Source organism: Salvelinus sp. IW2-2015, linkage group LG36 (genome assembly GCF_002910315.2).
Source record: "Salvelinus sp. IW2-2015 linkage group LG36, ASM291031v2, whole genome shotgun sequence".
NCBI classification, from domain to species: Eukaryota; Metazoa; Chordata; class Actinopteri; order Salmoniformes; family Salmonidae; genus Salvelinus; species Salvelinus sp. IW2-2015.
This window is the reverse complement of record NC_036875.1, coordinates 17,657,866-17,681,806: the sequence shown is the minus strand read 5'-3', so window position 1 is coordinate 17,681,806 and position 23,941 is coordinate 17,657,866. Positions and strand designations below refer to the sequence as shown.

At 46.0% G+C, this 23,941-nt stretch overlaps 1 protein-coding gene across 1 annotated transcript in view; it reads right to left on the bottom strand.

Moving 5' to 3' along the window:
• mao (monoamine oxidase) overlaps nt 1–23,941 on the bottom strand; it is a 70,666-nt gene that overhangs the window by 31,688 nt on the left and 15,037 nt on the right. The window contains 2 exon segments of the mRNA XM_070437591.1: nt 9,532–9,669; nt 9,927–10,021. Of these exon segments, the coding sequence (XP_070293692.1) occupies nt 9,532–9,669; nt 9,927–10,021 (233 nt within the window).

Below are 23,941 nucleotides of genomic sequence, written 5' to 3'. Positions count from 1 at the left end.
AGCCCGGCGGAGCGAAACTATGATGTGGGGAACCGGGAGCTGTTGGCTGTTGTTAAGGCTCTGAAGGCGTGGAGACATTAGCTTGAGGGGGCTAAACACCCTTTTCTCATCTGGACTGACCACCGCAATCTGGAGTACATCCGGGCGGCGAGGAGACTGAACCCTCGCCAGGCAAGGTGGGCTATGTTCTTTACCGTTTTGTTTTCACTCTATCCTACAGACCAGGTTCCCAGAACGCTAAGGCAGACTCACTGTCCCGGATGTATGACACAGAGGAGCGGTCTATGGATCACACTCCCATACTTCCGGCCTCTTGCCTGGTGGCATCGGTGGTGTGGGAGCTGGACGCGGACATCGAGCAGGCGTTACGCACAAAGCCCACTCCCCCCCAGTGTCCAGCTGGGCTCCTGTACGTTCCGTCTGCTGTCCGCGACCGTTTGATCTTTTGGGCCCATACGTCACCCTCCTCTGGTCATCCTGGCATCGGTCAGACGGTGCGTTGCCTTAGTGGGAAGTACTGGTGGCCCACCTTGGCCAAGGACGTGAGGGTTTATGTTTCCTCCTGCTCGGTGTGCGCCCAGTGCAAGGCTCCCAGGCACCTGCCCAGAGGGRAATGACAACCCCTACCCGTTCCACAACGGCTGTGGTCACACCTGTCGGTGGACTTCCTGATGGATCTTCCTCCCTCACAGGGCAACACCACGATCCTGGTCGTTGTGGATCGGTTTTCTAAGTTCTGCCGTCTCCTCCCTCCTCCCGGTCTCCCTACGGCCCTACAGACTGCGGAGGCCCTGTTCACTCATGTCTTCCGGCACTACGGGGTGCTTGAGGACATAGTCTCTGATCGGGGTCCCCAGTTCAGGTCCAGGGTCTGGAGAGCGTTCATGGAACGTCTGGGGGTCTCGGTCAGCCTTATCTCAGGTTTTCACCCTGAGAGTAACGGGCAGGTGGAGAGAGTAAATCAGGATGTGGGTAGGTTTCTGCGGTCATATTGCCAGGACCAGCCGGGGGAGTGGGCGACGTTCATCCCCTGGGCAGAGACGGCCCAAAACTCACTCCGCCACTCCTCCACTAACCTCTCTCCTTTCCAGTGCGTACTGGGGTATCAGCGCTTGGAGGAGATCTGGGACGCTGCCCATGTGCACCTACAACGGGCAGTGAGGCGGCAAAAAGTGAGCGACGACCGCCACCGCAGCGAGGCCCCGGTGTTCGCACTGGGGGACCGGGTCTGGCTCTCGACCCGGAACCTGCCCCTCCACCTGTCCTGCCGGAAGCTGGGTCCGCGGTTTGTGGGGCCATTTAAAGTCCTGAGGAGACTGAACGAAGTATGCTACAGGTTACAGCTTCCCCCAGATTATCGCATTAATCCCTCGTTCCATGTGTCTCTCCTCAGGTGGCTGGTGGCTGGTCCACTCCAAGAAGCTGAGGTGCGGGAGGTTACTCCGCCACCTCTGAACATCGAGCGGGGCCCCGGCGTATGGGCCTTCAGTACCTCGTCGATTGGGAGGGGTATGGTCCGGAGGAGAGATGCTGGGTGCCGGTGGAGGACGTCCTGGACCCTTCGTTGCTACGGGATTTCCACCATCTCCACCCGGATCGCCCTGTGCTTCGTCCTCCGGGTCGTCAGCGAGATCGGTGTCAGTGCGCAGCAGGAGCCGCGCGTCAAGGGGGGGGTACTATCACGACTTCCACCGAAGTCGGTCCCTCTCCTTGTTCGGGCGGCGTTCGGCGGTCGACTTCACCGGCTTTCTAGTCACCGCCGATCCACTTTTCATTTTCCATTTGTTCTGTCTTTGTCTTATCACACCTGGCTTCACTTAATCAACTACTTGTTTATTATTTAACCCCCTGTTCTACATGTTGTATTTGTAAGTGATTGTTTGTTATATTGTGGTCCGTATTGTGTGGCCGTGTATAGTACGTGTTATGTTTGAATTTTTGAGTAAAGTATTTTATTACTCATATCTGCTGTCCTGCGCCTGACTCATCTCACCAGCTACACACAGACACCTTTACAGTACCTATGTTATGTCTGAAAAAGTCTGTTATAAATTCTATAAATCTAGTAGGCTTTGACTAAATGTCCAATATCCTCGCCCACGTGGAAATTCTGTAAGAGTAATATATATGCCAATTATGTGATGATCTGACCACATTCTGTCCCCTATCAACACTTTTTAAACTTTTGGGACCAGAGAGAATGGCATAAGAAAGTAGTCAAGATGACTAGCTTGATTAAGCCTCCGCCATGTATATCTCACTAGGTCAGGGTAATTAAGTCTCCATATATCCACTAATTCCAATATATCCATGACATTCATGATTTCCTTAAGTGCCTGAGGGTGATAGTTTGTAGTGTGATTTCCTTTCCGGTCCATAGAGGTATTTAAGACCGTATTAAAATCTCCCACCATAATAATAGAGTCTAGTGTTGCTTGCAGAGTTGATAAATTCATATATATATTTTCAAAGAAGCTTGGATCATCATTATTTGGACCGTATAGGTTAATAAGCCATATCTGTTTATTATCCCTGAAAAGACTGGGATCCATCCTTCGGAAAGAGCACACAGTGCCATTTACAGAACAGAAGTAGATCAACCGCCAAATGCATTTGCATCGCTCTCACGCTCATTGTATTATTTCTTATACACTGCTCAACAAAATAAACAGAACACTTAAAACAACACAATTGTTAACTCCAAGTCAATCCACACTTCTGCTGAATTTTCAAAACTGTCCAATTAGGGAAGCCAACACTGATTGACAATACATTTCACATGGCTGTTGTGCCAAATGGAAAGAACAAAAGGTGGAAATATAGCAATTAGCAAGACCAACCCCCAAAAAAACAGGAGTGATTCTAGCAGGGTGGGGACCACAGACCACTTCTCCAGTTCCCTATGCTTCCCGGGCTGAGCCGTTAGGTCCACTTCTTGAAGGACGGCCAGAACCCGACAATCCAGAGAACCGGAACCTAGCACTGGACCGGTTGCCGACACTAAGGCGCAGTTGACAGACGCACGAGGGGAGGCTGCACATACAGCGCTGAGGCCACACGGATTCTTTCACATCATGGTACATTGGAGACGGAGTCTCACACCCACACAAAGTGGCTCAGGTACCCTCGAGCAGTAGTGCTCAGCTTCACCAGGATGTGGCACATCAATGCGAGCTGTGGCAAAAAGGTTTTGCTGTGTCTGTCAGCGTCAGATTGTTTCCAGAGCATGGACGGCAGCTTACCAGGAGACAGAGCCAGTACGTTCAGGAGATGTGAGAGAGACATTCGGCGGCCGTCAGGCAGGGCCCCCAAGAACGCCAGCCAGCAGCGACACGCTACCTTCCCGCCCTCTTCTTGCCAGGGAGGTGGCCCACCTGGCCCAGAGCCCCATCAAAGCCCAAAATAATGACTCAGGCCAGGACAAGGCATGTCCTGTAGTTCTGCCCTCAAGTAGACCCCCGCTCCCAGGAAAAACCCCCCAGCCTCCAATTGAGCCAGGTGTACTATGGACGACCCGACCGTCGTCAACAAGCTAGTGGCCTGTGTGGCGGTTTATGCTTACAGGCCGCCCCCAGCCACTCCCTGATGGCAGTCAGGACTCCAGACGTGTGGCACATTTGCCAGAGAAAACCCACCAAGATTGGCAAATTCGCCACTGGCGCCCTGTTGCTCTTTCACAGAATCTGGGCGACAGTCAGTCTTTCCATCTTCTACCTGGGAGCAACTTTATTGTATGCACATGTGACAGACGTGACCAGAGTTTCTGGAGACGCTGTGGCGGGAGAATCCGTCCTGGCTTGGCCACCTCTGGCAACATTCCTCCAGTCGAGCGACCATTCCTACAAATACTGACCGTTTGGCCGACGAGGCGTAGGGTCCAGTCTGGTGGGCGGCTGTCAAAATATGCCGCCATTCCTCCCCGGTCGGCATTTCTTTGTGGAGGATCGCCAACACCACCGCCAGTGCCTCGCCCAGAGGTAGCGCCTGGCGAGCTTCGCCATAGGCGTACTGAATCGAGATCCCCGACCCCTTGTGAACCATATGCTGACACATGCACATGGTGCCTGCTGGGCGAGGGGTGTCGAGTGTTTGCAGCTTTGGGCGCAGGTGCGAGCCTCCGTGCACAAAGGCCGAGAGGGCCGCACGGTTAGTGCGCCAGGAGCCGGCGCGGGCGCGATAGCGGCGACCGGTCAGCCGGCTCCTGCTGCTGGGTTGTTGCCCTCCTACGGCCTCCTCCACTCTCCTGATTACTGGCCTGTCTCCTGGTAGCGCCTCCATGCTCTGGACACTACGCTGACAGACACAGCAAACCTTTTTTGCCACAGCTCGCATTGATGTGCCATCCTGGATGAACTGCACTACCTGAGCCACTGTGTGGGTTGTAGACCCGTCTCATGCTACCACTAGAGTGAGAGCACCGCCAGCATTCAAAAGTGACCAAAACATCAGCCGGAAGCATAGGAACTGAGAAGTGGTCGTGGTCACCACCTGCAGAATCACTCCTTTTTTGGGGGTGTCTTGCTAATTGCCTATAATTTCCACCTTTGTCTATTCCATTTGCACAACAGCATGTGAAATGTATTGTCAATCAGTGTTGCTTCCTAATGGACAGTTTGATTTCATAGAAGTGTGATTGACTTGGATTACATTGTGGTGTTTAAGTGTTCCCTTTATTTTTTTTGAGCAGTGCTATATACGCCCATCAAAAAATATATATATATTTTTTAAATCCTGTTTCTTATTTTCCATAATTACCTATTAATATTTGTAGTAATGTCATTTGGACGTCATTTGCAAACCGAGCGCATACCGATTCTACATGTACAAATGGCCGAAAATGTCGGCAGTCAGACGCCCCCCTGGCAGGTGGTCCCTAAAACACATCGTGCCAAATGAACGGTGCATGAACGACAGACAAATGGCAGAACATCACTCGGTGCAATGTTTTCTCCCTAAGTTAAGGGGATGTGAAGAGGAATCCACTTTAGACTATTGAGGTGTAGGAAAGGAGATGTGAAAAGAAAGGCATCTATAGACTATTGATATGTAGGGAAGGAGATGTGGTGAGGAAGGAAAGGGAAAGGGGGATACCTCGTCAATTGTACAACTGAATGCATTCAACTGAAAGGTGTCTTCCGCATTTAACCCAACCCCTCTGAATCAGAGAGGTGTGGGGGGGGGGCGCCTTAATCGACATCCATGTCTTCTGCACCCGGGGAACAGTGGGTTAACTGCCTTGCTCAGGGGCAGAACGACAAGTACCTTAGACTATTGAGATGTAGAGAAGGAGATGTGAAAAGGAAGGCCCCTTAGACTATTGAGATGTAGAGAAGGAGATGTGAAAAGGAAGGCCCCTTATACTATTGAAATGTAGTGAAGGAGACGTGAAGAGGAAGGCACCTTAGACTATTGAGATGTAGGGGTGGTTCTGGGCATGCCCAGTAGAGAAGGGTTGAGTGATGTCATGTGCCAGAAGGCTCTCCCGCTATAGTCCGAGATCCACTGAACACAGTGATATCATCCACATGACCGCTATGCTGCATTTTAAACATGTCTTATCTCATTCTCTGCTGTGTGGGGGGGTGAAGGGCATACCAATGTGTGTGTGTGTGTATATGCATGTGTATGGGGGGGCTTACTATTGTGTGTGTGTGTGTGTGTGTGTGTGTATGTCTGCTCATGTGTGTGAATGTCTCCAAAGTGAATGACTCCATGTTTAAGCCTATGACTCCATACATAGGAAGGGTGGAAAAAGTACCCAATTGTCATACTTGAGTAAAAGTAAAGATACCTTATTAATAGAAAGTCACCCAGTAAAATACTACTTCAGTAAAAGTCGGAAAGTGTTTGGTTTTAAATATACTTAAGTATAAAAAGTAAAAGTATAAATCATTTCAAATTCCTTATATAAAGCATACCATTTTCTTACATATTTTTTATTTAAGGATAGCCAGAGGCACATTCCAACACTGAGACATAATTTACAAACAAAGCAATTGTGTTTAGTGAGTCCGCCAGATCAGAGGCAGTAGGGATGACCATGTTCTCTTGATAAGGGTGTGAAGTGGACCATTAACAAGTACTTTTGGGTGTCAGGGAAAAGTACAATCATTTCTTTATGAATGTAGTGAAGTAAAAGTAAAAGGTGTCAAAAATATAAATAGTAAAGTAAAGTACAGATAGCCCACAATATACGTAAGTAGTACTTTAAAGTATTTTTACTTAAGTACTTTACACCACTGTATGAAACAAAGGCCCATACAGTAGAAACAGGAAGAGAAGTGCCATCCTAACCAGTTCAGAGAGCCCATTGATTTACAGTAGCGAGAGTAGGTTAGCCTGGGTATATGGCTGGAACCAGAGGGACCAATCTAATAAGGAGGTACAGCATGCTGTGTGTTAAGAACAGTGGTGTACCTACTATAATAAGATATGGAGGAATATTTTGGAGAGAGAGAGGGAGAGAGAGAGAGAGGGAGAGAGAGAAGGAGGGAGGGAGAGAGGTAAAGAGAAATGGGGGTGGCTGTAGCTCTCTCTCTTTTCTCTCTTTCGCTCTGTCTTTCTCTCTCTCTCTTTATCCTTCCTCCCTCTCTCCTGGGCCACTCAGAGGAAGAGAAACTATATTAGAAAACTCCTTGAGGCAGAGATTAGCATCTCCAGTCGCTAGCGCTCACCGCTAATGCTGGAGAGAGGCTGGATGCACTGAGGGTCATGTGGTTGATACACAGGCAGAGAGGGCGGGTAGTCACTAGATGGCTATGCTGGAAAGGACAATATTGTTATCAGAACTATGTGAAGTAGGGTTTAGAGTTAGGGTTGTGGTTGAGGCTAGGGTTGTGGTTGAACAGGGATGTGGACATCAAACAGCTCGAGGCAGGGCTTTCTCCCATAGAGCTACATTTTTATGGAATGGTCTGCCTATCCATGTGAAAGACGCAGACTCTGTCTCGACCTTTATGTCATTACTGAAGACTCATCTCTTTAGTAGCTTCTATGATTGAGTGTAGTCTGGCCCAGGGGTGCGAAGGTGAATGGCAAGGAGTGACGATCCGTCCTGTCTCTGCCTGGACTAGTGCTCWTCCATGTCGTCCCTAGGAAGGGTGCGTCACTTCGTGCCTGTCGGGGGGCTAGACCCTCCCTCTCCCTCCCTCTCTCTCTCTCCCTCTCTCTCCACCGCTCTTGCTGTCTCAACCTCTGAATGCTTGGCTATAAAAAGCCAACTGACATTTACTCCTGAGGTAATTAATACTGCTGGTCATCTATAAACGCTTGAACCTCTTTAAGAACGATCTGGCCTTAATGGTCATGTACTGTTATAATCTCCACCCGGCACAGCCAGAATAGGACTGGCCACCCCTCAGAGCCTGGTTCCTCTCTAGGTTTCTTCCTAGGGAGTTTTTCTTAGCCATCGTGCTTGTTCATCTGCATTGCTTGCTGTTTGGGGTTTTAGGCTGGGTTTCTGTATAAGCACTTTGTAACAGGGCTTTATAAATACATTTTATTTGATTTTGATTTGATTTGATGAAGCTAGGGTTACAAGGAAACCAAACCGGTCACGTTACGTGCATGAGTGTTTCAAAATAAATGTACACATACATTGTTATTCAATCATTTTATCCACACTGATCGCACGCTTAAGCATGCGTCTGCGATGCCAAATGCTAAAGTAGAACTTGGTTCTATTTGAGACGCTCGGCAAGTCCCGCATTTCCCATCTCCTTATTGGTTTTCACGAAGATACAACCTCACATACAGTAGTTGTATAAAAGACAACGAGGAGATATTAATCAAAGATAATTAACTAAAAACTAACTAGGTTTACCTTTTTATGTGTGGATTAATTGTCGGAGTAGAGAAACATAACATTTTTGTATGAACCGGGTCAAAATTCTACAAAGAACCAGCTAAAAACGGGATCAATGTTCATCTGCCAGGACAAACTGCTAGCAACAGCACATCCATGGATGTTCCATGTGTCTTTATACCTGTCCCCAAATGAATATACTGTAGTTGGTTCACAGTTGCGTGTCATAATCACGTCTGGTGGGAATAGACAAAAACAACATGTGCATGATGGCGCACGAGGACGCACACGCGGGGCCGTGTAGCCATGGTGTTAGAGTTAAGGGTAGTGTTAAGGCTTGGGTTAGGGTTGAACTGGGATGTGGCCATGAAGCTAGGGTTAGGGTTAGGATTGTGGTTGAGGCAAGGGTTAGGGTTGAACCAGGATGTGGCCATGAAGCTAGGATTAGGGTTGTGGTTGCGCGTTAGGGTTGAACCGGAATGTGGACATGAAGCTAGGGTTAGGGTTGTGGTTGTGGGTTAGGGTTGAACCGGAATATGGACATGAAGCTAGGGTTAGGGTTGTGGTTGCGGGTTAGGGTTGAACCGGAATGTGGACATGAGTGCTAGCGTTAGGGGTAAGGGTTGAGTGAGGTCATGTCTTCTCTAGCATGGCCCTATAGTGTTCAGTCCTTTCAAGCATGGCCAGATACTCATGACTGGAAGAGAGACATGCATTTCCTCTGCATTAGAATGTGAGAAAACAGATTCTGTTCTGTTCTGGCTATCTAAAGCCGGGTGTACACTACACGATTTTGGCCCCGATTTAGCTGTCCCAGACATGTTTTTGAGATGTGGAGACAAAATCCCCATGTCGTTGCCTACACAGGATGCGTGGCCGTCACATTTCATGTGGGCGAGTCAGAGACACAATCTGATGGCTATCGATCTCGTCTTTGAGCCGTCCCAGAACGACCCAATATTTTCAAATATGTTTTCATTTATCGGCAGAAAATCAGCAATGCTCTTCTAGTGTGAGACAAGTTCTGAGAACGGTGATCAGCAATAGCCAATAAGAGCAGAGAAGAAGCCAGTGAGATGATGACGTTGTTTAACATCATCCAAGTAGCAGGAGCAATGACTGCTACTAGTATGGGTTTGTACTCGCCTTTAACCAAAACCAAAGTGTCAAATCGTTACAGCTCTTAAGTTCACAAGCAATGTTATTCAATTCAAAACGTTGGCTAGATATTTCAGCTTTGTATGGCAAGCGTGAGTGTCTGACTGAAAACGTTTATGAGGCTGCTCCGAGGCTGCTCTGAGCGTTAAATCTAATCACTTCAGTACATGCATGTAGCATGTGACCCCCTGTCTGTGCCAGATGGTTTAGTCTGCGCACCACTATGTTGGCAAGACAAACAAAACTACAGGAAAAACGGTTGTTTAATGTGAGAGGCTCAGTGATGTTAGGATTTTGTGTACACCCGGTTTAATGGAAGTGGTCAATACTAACTGCAGCCCAAGCCCTGCTAACAGTGTTTCAGAGAAACCCATGGATTTATCATGGATCTGTCCTGTGTTTGTTCTGTTCAATTAAGTAGGACAGGGACAGACGTGGCCTATGTGGTCCTGCACCGGGTTTCAGCATGCGCGCGCGCACACGCGCGCACACGCGCGCACACGCGCGCACACGCGCGCACACGCGCGCACACACGCGCACACGCGCGCGGTGGGAGTGCGCGCACACACCTTTACATAATGCACCAGCCTCTCCTCCTCGTTGACTTTGTAGGTCTTGACTCCGCACTCTTTAGCCAATCGGAGGATACGATTCTGAGTAGGCCCGACGTAGGCCCCGCCCAGGTCAACATACTTAGTCTGCTCATTCTGGAGAGAGAGAGAGGGAGGGAGGGAGGGAGGGAGGGTTCATCAGACAAGAAGTGGACAATCCTAATCCCAGAGATCAATTTAGTTCAAATCTTTAACCAAATCAGTTGCTTGAAAATGCTTTACATTATAACACAAGTTAAGCTGCTAGACAGCATCTAGAGAGGGACCTGGTACGGTCATCAGAGAGAAAACTGGATTCTTATAGGGATTACACTTTGACTGGCACTTTGCCTGTGGTGTGACTGAGGTCTTACCCGTACGGTGAAGGTCCGTCCACCAACCCGATCTCTAGCTTCCAGAACCACAGGACTCAGCCCTTTCTCCTTCAACAGCTTAGCTGCACTCAGCCCTGAACGAGACAAAGAGTGGACAGAGAGAGAGGGAGAGGTTAGTGTAAACATGCCAGCTGAACATCTAATGTTGATGAAATGAAGAAACATTTTGTGTAAACAATCCAAGTTTGAACATAAATAATTTTGGTATGTCACTCCTCTCCATATCCCCTCTCTCATCCTCCCCCTGTGTTTGTCCTGTTGTGTAGAACAGGAGAGGATAGCCCAGTGATATAGCAGGCTGTGATACAGTATGAGTCTGTGAGAAAACAGAAGGCCAGAGGTGAAATAAACTCCAGAAATCTCTCTAAAATGTTGTGTTTTGGTGCTGCTAGGGCAATTCAGGTGGCTAATTGGTGACCTTTTTACTGAAGAATGCATTCGTTTTTATGATTGTGTTTTGTAAGTTGATGTATTTTGTATTTGTAAATGTCGTAAATTTGTATTGGTTGTGTAAATCAAATCAAAGTGTATTGATCGTGTACACAGTTTAGCAGATGCTATAGCGGGTGCAGCGAAATGCTTATGTAACTAGCTCCTAACAATGCAGTAAAATGTCAGACAAGTACACAAATAATCATCAATTTAAAAATGTCATGAGAAAGAGACAAACACACCAACTGATCCCCTGCTTATTTCAATATCAAGGAAGTGTAGAGAGCAGAAAATAGCTGAAGACTTTCACATCCCAACACGCACATCCCCAACACGCACGCACACCACACACCACACACACACACACACACACACACACACACACACACACACACACACACACACACCACACCACACCACACCACACCACACCACACACCACCCACACACACCACACACACCACACACACCACACACACACACACACACACACACACACACACACACACACCACACACCACACACACAACACCACACACACACCACCACCAACAAAGAGAGAGAGGGAGGTAGTCAAGTGAATTACTTAATCTGTAATTGACCTACAAGCCTTTACTCCTAACCACTTCTCCATGCCTCATCAATCTCATCAAAAATGAATAAATCACACCCTATAGTGTTCCCTCATAGTAGCACATTACATGGGTAATAGGGTAATTTGAGACACAGTAGGGTAATTTGAGACACAACCTAGGACAGTACTTTATATATATCAGTCCAAAGTTAACACATTTTGTCTCCACAGATAGAATGGGCTGTTTCCCCTACACTCGTAGAAAAAAAGGGTTACAAAATGGTTCTACGGTTGTCCCCATTGTACTGTATAACCTTYTTTGGTTCCAGGTAGAACCCTCTTTGGTTCCAGGTAGAACCCTCTTTGGTTCCAGGTAGAACCCTTTATGGTTCAATATAAAATCCTCTGTGGGAAGGGTTCTACATGGAACCCAAAAGGGTTCTACCTGGAACCAAAAAGGGTTCTTCAAAGGGTTGTACTTTGGTGACCGCTGAAAAACCCTTTTAGGTTCTAGATAGCATATTTTTTTCTAAGTGTACCACTCAACAGTCAGCCTACTCCCAGTCCAAACCATAAATAACAAGCTCATATCAGTAATTTTGTCTTGTTTTGTTTCTTGCTTTTCAATAGTGTTTTCAATAGGGTTTGCAGTAGGGTTTTCAATAGCATACTAGAGTCAAAAGCAGGGGTGTCCACTGTCCAACACTCCTCCTGGAGAGATAACCACCAGCAGGATCATTTGGTCAATGGCTACTTGTTTGTTATTGTAGTGTGACTGAATGATACTTAGCTACAGAGGTAGTATGGGCCTTTCTCATCACCATAGTGACCCCAAGGCCATCTCAGTCTAGAGCTTGATTCAATAAGACATTACATTTCACACATGTAATTTCAGCTGAAGCTAGGCGAGATCACACAGGCGCAATCACACACACACACACACACACACACACACACACACACACACACACACACACACAAACACACACACACACACACCACACACACACACACACACACACACACACACACACACACACACACACACACACACACACACACACACACACACTTGAAGGATTAGGCACAATGGAGCCTCTGGCCTTTGTCAGTCGAGCAGGCATTCAAATAGAAGACACAGGCAGCAGTGTCCCAGTGCCAAGGATCCATTCAGAATGTCTCAGTACACACACATATGACCAAAAAAAGGATTCCTGGAAAAGTGTGCTTTGCAGCAGGTTGTAAAACACTGCACAAACATCCTAAGCAGAAACTGTGTGTGTGTGCCAAAGGGCACTTTATAATGCTCTGATACAATGGAGATGTTAGTTTGTCCAGTGAATACAGACTGTATTACATTCTCTCCTACTGGGAGAAGTGTGGATATTCACCCCAAGACACTGCTCTACATACTGCATGGAAAATCTAACATGAGCTGAGGCCAACAGGAGGTAACTAGAGGAGAGGGAGGTAGTGTGTGAGGGTAAAGGAGAGGGACGTAAAGGGGGCAGAGAGGGGAGAGATGGAGGAGTCAAATAGAGAGAACGAGAGAGGAGAGAGACTTGATAAAGAAAGACGCACTGTATTCATCTCCACGGTCCGTGTTGCCATCTCTCAACAGGAGCTCCCATCTGTCTAAATGTTCTCATGGCTCTCTCTCCATCCCGCCATCCCTCCCTTCGTTTATCCCTCTATCTCTCCAGAGCAGCCTGGAAAGCTACCAGGGTTTATATTGGTTTAAGCATACTTGTTATGCATTACCAAACTTCTCCATTGCCCTTATGCACGCACGCACGCACACACACACACACGCACGCGCACACGCACACGCACACGCACACSCACACACACACACACACACACACACACAGCGCTCTGGGGGGGTACTACTTCTTTTAAGTAAATTGATGCTATTAGGTGTTCTCTATCCAAAGGTCAGACAAGCGCAATTGTCCAAAACAAAAACAAGCTCCGACTGTTTAACCTTGTTGTTTATGCCGACAGCACTCTGGAAAAACAAGATAACTTTACCCCTGGGGTTTTGCTTTGATCAAAAACCCATTTGGGGGTATATAATTTTTTTCAGAAGAAAATTATGATTATAAAATAAGGATCCAGTCAGAGGATTTCTTTGTTGCTCAGTTCCATTTGGATAGAGGTCATTTGTCTGGCTGGGACGAGACAACAATGAGTGTGTTATGAAATACATGAAATGAAATGAGCAGCTGAGCATCTAAGAATATTATGGACACATGCAGTTTGACTGATGCCTTATTTCTAGCTGAAAAGAGAGAATAGAGAGAGAAGAGGCTGAGAGAGGCAGATTCTCTGAAAGATTAAGGGAAGTGATAAATAAATAACTTTGTGATAAATGGTATATCAAAATTGCCCTGCAATATGGCCAATGGGTGTTTCCCCTTTTACTTGGAAGTAGAGACACTGATTTCATTCCACACAAAAAATCAACAATGCAGTGATTAATGCTGGTATAGTTAATTCCCAAGTAAACTATAAGAGACACTATTTTGAAGTCCTGAGATATGATTGGTGTATAGGGCTGGTTTAGGTTTAGGATTGGTGTATAGGGCTGGTTGGTTAGGTTTAGGATTGGTGTATAGAGCTGGTTGGTTAGGTTTAGGATTGGTGTATAGAGCTGGTTGGTTAGGTTTAGGATTGGGGTTTAGAGCTGGTTAGTTAGGTTTAGGATTGGGGTTTAGAGCTGGTTAGTTAGGTTTAGGATTGGGGTTTAGAGCTGGTGTGGAGACACAACCACCACCAAAACTCTATGGTGTACCTACAGGCCAATTTGCACCTACCCAGGTGTTAGTCTTTCAATTACATTACCATCTATACAAAAGGGGAAATCTTAGGAATAATGCTGTACTGTAATGTAAACATGGACCCAGCCAGAGATAGAGAAGTGGCTGACAGAGGAAGAATAGTGTCTGGGAGAGGGAGAGGAGTATTTGTGGTGGAAGAAGACTGAGAGGAAGATCAAGAGCTGTAGTCTCAGATGAGATTAGGGATACTATAACTGATCATGTAATAAATCATGATCTATTTGTAAGTCGCTCTGGATAAGAGCGTCTGCTAAATGACTTAAATGTAAATGTAAATGTATCAATGAGAGACTGATCTGAGAGTGCAGCCAAATCTGCAATGCTCAACAGTGGCATCTATTGTGAGAAATTTTCAGCAAAACAACAGGTAAGATGTGCATTCTGCAAGGGCATCTGACTGAACTGCACATTACAGAAGTAAATTGAGCAAAGCCTCCAAACCCACTTGTGTGTGATTGTTTCTGTATTTCTGCTTAGGACCCAGCGGTTACCTCCCACAGGCGGGAGAGGTAGGATTTTTACTGCTGTGAGGAAACTGCAATCGTTGATATGGTCATCAGAAACAATGGTATAAAACTCACAGAGATTTGGGACAGAGTGTTGGCAGACAACATTACATTTGGAAATATTCACAATGTAAGCATAACAACTATTTCTAGAGTCCTGAAACAACATCAAGTCAGGATGAAGCAGTTGTACACTGTCCCCTTTGAGAGGAACTCTGAACGAGTCAAGCAACTCAGGAACCAATATGTCCAGGTAAGATGACTATAAAATACAGAACTGGTTTTGAACAGAACCAAACAGGGCAGAGGCACACAATGGCATGTTTTAAGGTATAATGTAAACTACCGTAATAGACTAACTCTTATGTTGCCTTGTTGATTTATTTTAGAGAGTCATGGAGATTGAAGCCAGGCAAACACCCTACATATTCATCTTTGTGGATGAGGCTGGTTTCAACTTGGCCAAAACACGGCGGCGAGGAAGGAATGGGATTGGGAAAAGAGCCACAGTGGATGTCCCGGGCCAGAGGGGTGCCRACATCACAATGTGTGCAGCAATATCCTCTGATGGATTGCTGTTACACAAACCGCTAATTGGGCCATACAACACCCAGCGTCTCATTYCATTCCTGGATGACCTCTATGGAAGGGTTGTGCCAGGTGAGGAAAGGGTTGCAGTGAGGCGAAATCGGACAACGTTTGTAATTTTTTGGGACAATGTGTCATTTCACCACTACCGGGCAGTCACAGAGTGGTTTGCAGCCCATCCCAGGATGGTGTCACTTTTTCTCCCACCTTACTCTCCATTCCTCAACCCCATAGAGGAATTATTTTCCTCATGGAGCTGGAAGGTTTATGACCACCATCCACATGATCAAATGTCCATCCTAGACGCAATGAATGCTGGGTCTGGCTATTTAGCAGTCTTATGGCTTGGGGGTAGAAGCTGTCTCGGAGCCAGTTGGTCCGAGAGCCGATGCTCCAGTACAGTTTGATTGGAGTCTTTGGAAATGTTTCGTGCCTTCCTCTGACACCACCTGATAGAGAGGTCCTGGATGGCAGGGAGCTCGGCCCCAGTGATGTACTGGGCTGTCCGCACCAACCTTTGCACCGCTTTGCAGTTAAGGGCAGTGCAATTGCCGTACCAAGCGATGATGTAGCCAGTCAAGATGCTCTCAATGGTGCAGCTGTAGAACTTTTTGAGGATCTGAGGGCCCATGCCAAAACCTTTCAGCCTCCTGAGGGGGAAGAAGTGCTGCTGTGCCCTCTTCACGACTGTGCAGGTGTGTGTGGACCATGTTCAGTCCTTAGTGACACAAACCTACATACACACACGCCAATGAACTTAAAGCTCTCGACCTGTTCCACAACAGCCTCGTCGATGTAGATGGGGCGTGCTCTCCCCTCTTTCTCCTATACTCCACGATTAGCTCCTTGGTCTTACTGACATTGAGGGAGAGGTTGTTGTCCTGCACCACACTGCTAAGTCTCTGATCTCCCTGTCGGCTGACTCATCGCCTACGGTGATTAGGCCTACCACTACCATGTCGTCAGCAAACYTGATGATGGTGTTGGAGTCGTGCGCGGCCACGCAGTCGTGGGTGAACAGTGAGTACACCCCCCTGAGGGGGCCCCGTGTTGAGGGTCAGCGTGGCAGAGGTGTTGTTGCCTACCCTCACCACCTGGGGCTGACCCGTCAGGAAGTCCAGGATTCAGTTGCAGAGGGAGGGGTTCTATCCCAGGGTCCCTAGCTTGGTGATGAGCTTAGAGGGAACTATGGTGTTGAATGCTGAGCTGGTCTATGAACAGCATTCTCACACAGTTAATTCCCCTCTAGTCCAGGTGGGAGAAGGCAGTGTGAAGTGCAATTGAGATTGCGTCATCTGTGTATCTGTTGGGGCGGTATGTGAACTGGAGTGGGTCTACAGTAAGGTTTCTGGGATGATGGTGTTGATGTGTATCATGACCAGCCTTTCAAAGSACTTCATAATTACAGATGTGAGTGCTACAGGTCGATACTTATTGAGGCAGGTTACCTTGGAGCTCTTGGGAACAGGGACAATGGGGGTCAGCTCATCCAGCCTCGTTTCAGAAAGACATAATATTGCAGCTTTCCTCTGATAGGAGACTCTCAAACGAAGCTCATCCATCTTATTCTCCATCTTATTCTCCAGTGACTGGACATTTGCCAATAGAACGGAGGGGAGCGCCGTTCAGTTTCTCTTCGCCTCAATTTCACTAGGACTCCACCTTGTCTCCCACGTTTACGCCTGCTGTGTTTTGGTAGCCCATGGAACAAAGGAATAGGGTGCGGTATGAAGAGTGGACCAGCTGAGTCAGAATTGAAGTTGTATTTAAGTCAAAATCAAGGTTAGTAACTGTCGATCTGATGTCCAGAAGTGTTTGGCGGTCATATGTGATAATAGTATGGTCTTTCTGTACAAAGAATGGAAAGATAAACACAATAAAAGTCACTAAATAGAAAAGTTGGGTTGGAACACGTAAGATGTCGCCCTTCTCCGTCGGCGCCATCTTGTCATCTTGTTGTTTGTGCTGCACTGGTTGCCCTTTTCTCATGGCAACGGGYCACAACTCTTGCTGCTGTGATTGCACACTGTGGTATTTTGCCTAACAGATATGGGAGTTTATCAATGTTTGATTTGTTTTCAAATTCTTTGTGGGTCCGTGTGATCTGTGGGAAATAAGTATCTCTAAGGTGGTCAAACATTTGGCAGGAGGTTGGGAAGTACAGCTCAGTTTCCACCTCCTTTTGTGGGCAGTGTGCACACAGCCTGTCTTCCCTCTCTTCCTATCTCTACCCCTGTTTATTCTCATCTTTCTCATTCTCTATCTGTCGTTATCTCTCTCCTTATCTCCTTCTCTGTCTCTCCCCATCCAGCCTCTCCTCTCTCCACCAAGCACCTTCAGGCAGTAGCTGACCTGATTGTGTGGTGGTTTCTCTCTACTGTTAGTGAAGGGAGAAATCCAGACAGCTCTTTCTACTCTCACTGTCTGCTCTCTGCATAGCTACTGTTTGCCAGCCTTTTAAAATCCCAGCCTCCGCAACTTTCTGCTACTGAGAAACAACAACCAAAGAGGACTACAGTGGATTACAGAGTTTGTATGATAAATACACACACGCGCGCTCAAATACACACCAACACCAACGCACACACATGTACGTGCGCTCCTAAGGACACCAACACAGGAGTGCACAGTCCAACACAGGAGTGCACAGTCCAACACAGGAGTGCACAGTCCAACACAGGAGTGCACAGTCCAACACAGGAGTGCAACAGTCCACACAAGGATGTGCAATTTGAAAAATCTTGGGTTACAAATTGTCCCACCCACCGCAAACATTCCCTTGTCTATCTGGCTTCTGCCAGTGTCAAAAACACACAGAGCTTTTCACTGGGAAACAAGATTGAGAGGACAGCCGTGTTACTGTGACAACACAGTAAAGGGTGTGTGTGTGTGTGTGTGTGTGTGTGTGGTGTGTGTGTGTGTGTGTGTGTGTGTGTGTGTGTGTGTTGTGTGTGTGTTGTGTGTGTGTGTGTGTGTGTGTGTGTGTGTGTGGTGTGTGTGTGTGGTGTGTGGTGTGTGGTGTGTCTCGTGTGTGTGTGTGTGTGTGTGTGTGTGTGTGTGTGTGTGTGTGGGGTGGTGTGTGTGCGTTGGCAGGGGTAAATGTGTCCATTGTTGTTCGAATGCCTTGCCTCTTTTCAGAAGCCAAACAGCATCTTACAGCCAGTCCAAAAAACAAAAACAAACTACGAGTCTGGAAGACTATTTGTTCAATAGCTTACTCAGTATCCTTACAAAGAAGTTATGAAACACCAGCTACGCAAAAGGATATGCAAAAGACATGTGCAAGCTGTCATGACAGTCCCATTGTTGAATGCAAACACTTTCAGGTACCATGGCCATCTCAGCAGTCAGACAAAGGCCACAGAGTTAGTATTCACAAAGTCTCAGACTGCTGATATAGGATTAGTTTGGTCTTTCCGATCTTAACGAATAAGATTTTATTGACAGGGAACACTGATTCTAGAACGACACTTTTACTCTGAGATGCTTTTTGAATAGGAATCTATGATTACATAAATCTAATCAAATTTCCACTGTAATAGACGAGACTCTAACCTGCTGTAATCTATGTGACACTGTTAGTAGTTCTAATCTCCGTTTCACCCAGGCCCAATCAGACCAGACATGTAATCAGTCACCTCATATATCCCTCCTTATATGACCAACTTTGATCCCTCTTTTTGCTCTCCTGTCTCTCTCTTCCACCCCTCTCTTCCCCCATCTCCCTCGTCTATGCCGAACCCTCCCTCCCTCCCTCTCGCAATTCAATTAAATTCAGTATACTTTATTGACAAGGAAAGAAAACACTTACATTGTCAAAGTAAACATATAGTGACGATTGTCAAATACAAGAATATACTAGACTGTTTGTAATTAAGCAACAATAATGATTGTGACTCATTTTAACAGCAATGACAACAAAAAAAGTATATGAATAATCACACTGTACTTCTCACTGGCTGTCCCTCAGGTCTCTCTCTCTCTCTCTCAACCTCACTCACCCTCCCTCCCTCCCTCCCCCCTCTCTTCTAATGGCAAAATCACATTATCACTTCACATTATCACCGACAGCGCTGCAGATGGGAGGTGACATGACATCCACCTTTAACTCAGAGTCTTTCCTTTTCAACGCCTCAGGAATCTCTCAGCCTGAGACAGCCAACAGACTAGCCTGAACCCAGATCTGTTAGGGCTATATGGCCAACAATCACCATAGCCCTTTTGGAAAAACCACATGATTTCACAAGTGGAAAATCACATGCTTTGCACATGTGAAATCATGTGAAACCATGTGTTTTTGGGACTCTTCATATGTGATGATACAGTATTTTACATGAAGTTTCACATGTGGATTTTCACATGTGGAATCATGTGAAACCATGTGTTTTTGGAAATACGTGAAATATCACGTGAAGTGTTCCAAAAATGTTTTATTCACATGTGAAATGTCAGGTGTAAAGCGTTCCAAAAACATGTTTTCACATGTGACATTTCTGGGTTCAACATTTGATAACATGAAACTACACTGTAAGCCATTGCTGTTCATTTTATGGTAAATTGTACAGTCATTATACAGTACATTTCTACATTAATAGGATACTGTACTAGTGTTTTGCTATATACACTACATTACCAAAAGTATGTGGACACCTGCTCATTGAATACCTCATTCCAAAATCATGGGCATTAATATGGAGTTGGTCCCMCCTTTGCTGCTTCTGGGAAGGCTTTCCACTAGATGTTGGAACATTGCTGCGGGGCTTACATTCAGCCACAAGAGCATTAGTGAGAGCGGACACTGATGTTGGGCGATTAGGACTGGCTTGCAGTCGGCTTTCCAATTCATCCCAAAGGTGTTCGATTGGGTTGAGGTCAGGGTTTTGCGCAGACCAGTCAAGTTCTTCCACACCGATCTCGACAAACCATTTCTGTGTGGACCTCGCTTTGTGCACGGGGGCATTGTCATGCTGAAACAGGAAAGGACCTTCCCCAAACTGTAAAGTTGGAAACAAAGAATCGTCTACAATGTCATCGTATGCTTCCCAAGTTCTCTCACGTCACCCCGCTCCTCCGCTCTCTCCACTGGCTTCCAGTTGAAGCTCCGCATCCGCTACAAGACCATGGTGCTTGCCTACGGAGCTGTGAGGGGAACGGCACCTCCGTACCTTCAGGCTCTGATCAGGCCCTACACCCAAACAAGGGCACTGCGTTCATCCACCTCTGGCCTGCTCGCCTCCCTACCTCTGAGGAAGTACAGTTCCGCGCTCAGCCCAGTCAAAACTGTTCGCTGCTCTGGCACCCCAATGGTGGAACAAACTCCCTCACGACGCCAGGCAGCGGAGTCATTCACCACCTTCCGGAGACACCTGAAACCCCACTCTTTAAGGAATACCTAGGATAGGATAAAGTAATCCTTCTAACCCCCCCCCCCCTTAAAAGAGTTAGATGCACTATTGTAAAGTGGTTGTTCCACTGGATATCATAAGGTGAATGCACAATTGTAAGTCGCTCTGGATAAGAGCGTCTGCTAAATGACTTAAATGTAAATGTAAAAAAATGTATGCTGTAGCGTTAACATTTCCCTTCACTGGAACTAAGGGGCCTAGCCCAAACCATGAAAAACAGCCGCAGACCATTATTCCACCACCAAACTTTACAGTTAGCACTATGCAATTGGGCAGGTAGTGTTCTCCTGGCATCCGCCAAACCCATATTCGTCCGTCAGACTGTGAGACAGTAAAGCGTGATTCATCACTCTAGAGAACGCGTTTTCACTGCTCCAGAGTCCAATGGCAGTGAGCTTTACACCACTCTAGCGACATATTGCGCATGGTGATCCTAGGCTTGTCTGCGGCTGCTCGGCCATGGAATCCCATTTAATGAAGCTCCCGACAAACAGTTATTGTGCTAACGTTGCTTCCAGGGCAGTTTGGAACTCGGTAGTGAGTGTTGCAACGGAGGACAGACGATTTTTGGTGCTACTTGTTTCAGCACTCGGCAGTCCCGTTCTGTGAGCTTGTGTGGCCTACCACTTTGCGGCTGAGCCATTGTTGCTCCTGCCGTTTCCACTTTACAATAACAGCACTTACAGTTGACCGGCACCTCTAGCTGGGCAGAAATGTAACAAACTGACTTGTTGGAAAGGTGGACCATCCTATGACGGTGCCACGTTGAAAGTCACTGAGCTCGTCAGTAAGGCCATTCTACTGCCAATGTTTGTCTATGGAGATTGCATGGCTGTGTGCTCGATTTTATATACCTGTCAGCATCGGGTTTGGCTGAAATAGCTGAATCCACTAATTTGAAGGGGTTCTCACATACTTTTGTATATATAGTGTATTTACTGTCAATTGCAATGCACTAAGGTACTTTTTGGCCCGTCCTGCAAATTAACTTGGCATGCCTCACTTGCAATTGCAGTTAAACTTATAGGATACTTTAGATATGCTTATGGCACAAACTGTTTAAAAAAAAGTTTCCTGTAATTTTACATTAAGTTACTGGCTACTGAGTGAAAATAATGGACACAACTTTTAATACACTAAACAAAAATATTAACACAACATGTAAAGTCCCATGTTTCATGAGCTGAAATAAAAGATCCCAGAAATATTCATTCGCACAAAATGTTGTGAACAAATTTGTTTACATCCCTGTTAGCATTTCTCCTTTGCCAAGATTATCCATCCACCTAACAGGTGTAGCATATCAAGAAGCTGATAAAACAGCATGATCATTACACAGCTGCACCTTGTGCTGGGGACAATAAAAGGCCACTCTAAAATGTGCCATTTTGTCACACAACCCAATGCCTCAAGTTTTGATGGAGCGTGCAATTGGCATGCTGACAGCAGGAATGTCCACCAGAGCTGTTACCAACTTTAATATCGTTTTAGAGAATTTGGCAGTATGTCCAACTGGCCTCACAACTGCAGACCACGTGTATGGCAAGTGGTATGCTGATGTCAGCGTTGTGAACAGAGTGCACAATGGTGGCAGTGGGGTTATGGTATGGCCAGGCACAAGCTACGGACAACGATTAGGGCCTAATTCATTTATTTCAATTGAGTGAAATTGTTGCATGTTGCGTTTATATTTTTGTTCAATATATATTCTACAACTGAACTGTATTTTGTCAGTAAATATACAACAATGAACTGTATTCAGGAAGTACACAGAAATTCCATAATCGGAAAAAAAATGGAATTTAAATTTGGTTTACATTCTGAATTGACTGGAACTTAAATGTAATTGACCTGAACATTGGTTAGCACACTTTGGATGCAACCACACCTGGGATTTGAAGTCACAACCTCTTAAATGACAGCAACCTGAATTTCCTGCTTCGCGTCTGTCGCCATGATAAAGATTGTATACAAAAGCTGAAGAACATACGCACATCCTGGTACTTTCCGCAGGTGCTGGAGTCGTAGGCAAACTCATGGAAAACAGAAAGGAAAAGCTGCACACTGCTGCTCATGCTCCCAGGTGATATTTATGTATAACAACGTTTCGATAGAGATCGGCCATAGATTTATTATCAAGAACACATTTCTGAACTTTGCTAAAAGTTGCCCGGAATCAAGTCAATAATTGTGCCATTATCTTACAACACCAACTAAAAAGTAGCAGTGTTCAGAGACACTTGACATTAAGGCCTAGATTCAATCTGATCAAGCGCACGCAGTTCTACCTCCGACACAACTGCTATGCGGGTGTCTGCTAGCATGGCTCTGATAGAATCTAGCCCTAAGTGGGAGTAAATGCTCTCGGGATTTGAACTTGCAACCTTTTGGTCTGGAGTGCATTATTGCCTCAACAGTGCCACCAGATGGTTATTTGTTACCAATAACATATAGTAGATGTGTTGGTGACAGCTGCAGAAAAGGATTTGGGAATATGAGATTTAACTTCCGAAGAGTTAGAGTGTGTGTTAAGTGGTGGTGTTTTTAGCTCGCTAAATAAATAGCTACATAAATAGATAAGTTAGCCTATTAGCCATGTATTGACTGACTTGTGATCATTGCCCTTGCTAGTTTTGAATTGACATTCCCAGCCTTAGTTACATTAGTCCGTTTTTATCCAAAATATTGAGTAATTGAAACTGAATCTCGATTGACTTGAGACAGCACACAATGTACAAGGCCAGCTGTGATTTACAACCTGATAGCAATATTTGTTGGACTACCAAGAAATATATTAGTGAATTATACTGATCATGCATTGAATTGCATCCATCTATCTAAGTTTTGTTGCATAAACTCGGAATTTGATCTTTTTTGACTGATATTATGATTGTCTGTTTGTTTCATATCTGCAAAGTAGTTAAAACGCTGTCAGTTCCTCTTTAATGGCAAATGGTTCACAGGAGGTTAATGTTTAATTTTCAATAACTTACTGTCAACTATAATACTTACAAGGGAGGTATTGTAAATTTCACAGTAACTTACCATATCTAATCCATCATACTCACTGAACTGACGGTCTGATAGGAAAATGAGTATTACAATTGCATGGTAACTAGCTATAAGTTAAAGCTCTTATGATGCTTGGTATCACATGCACTTATGTCAGCCTTTAACAAACCTGCAGAACTAACAGTGTCAAAGCATAACATTTATGAACAGGCCAGATTAACTGGGATGACAGCCCCTCTTATGGAAGACTAAAAAGAGCTAGCTGAAAGCCATGCTTCGAATAAGCCAAGCCTGTATGCAGTATGCTGCCAATCAGCAAGTGATGTGCATGTTGTCAACAGAAGAGTCAGTGAAGGCACAATAGGTCGCTGGCAAGATTGCTAGCGGCAGCAGGGTTGCCATGTTTACCCTTTTCCCGCAAATTGGGCTACTTTCAAAACAATGTCGCGGGTGAAAATGTATTGGTAGCGGGTCGCGGGTTTTTGGGCTACTTCTAAATGGCACTGTGGCCGCCATTGTATTTCTCTTAAAACATATATATCTTAAAGTATTTCACTGTGACCTGCTGCTGCTAACTATGTTACTGAGTGAGTGGTTGGGAGGGCCTTAGGGATGTGTGTGTGTTGAGAGAGCACTG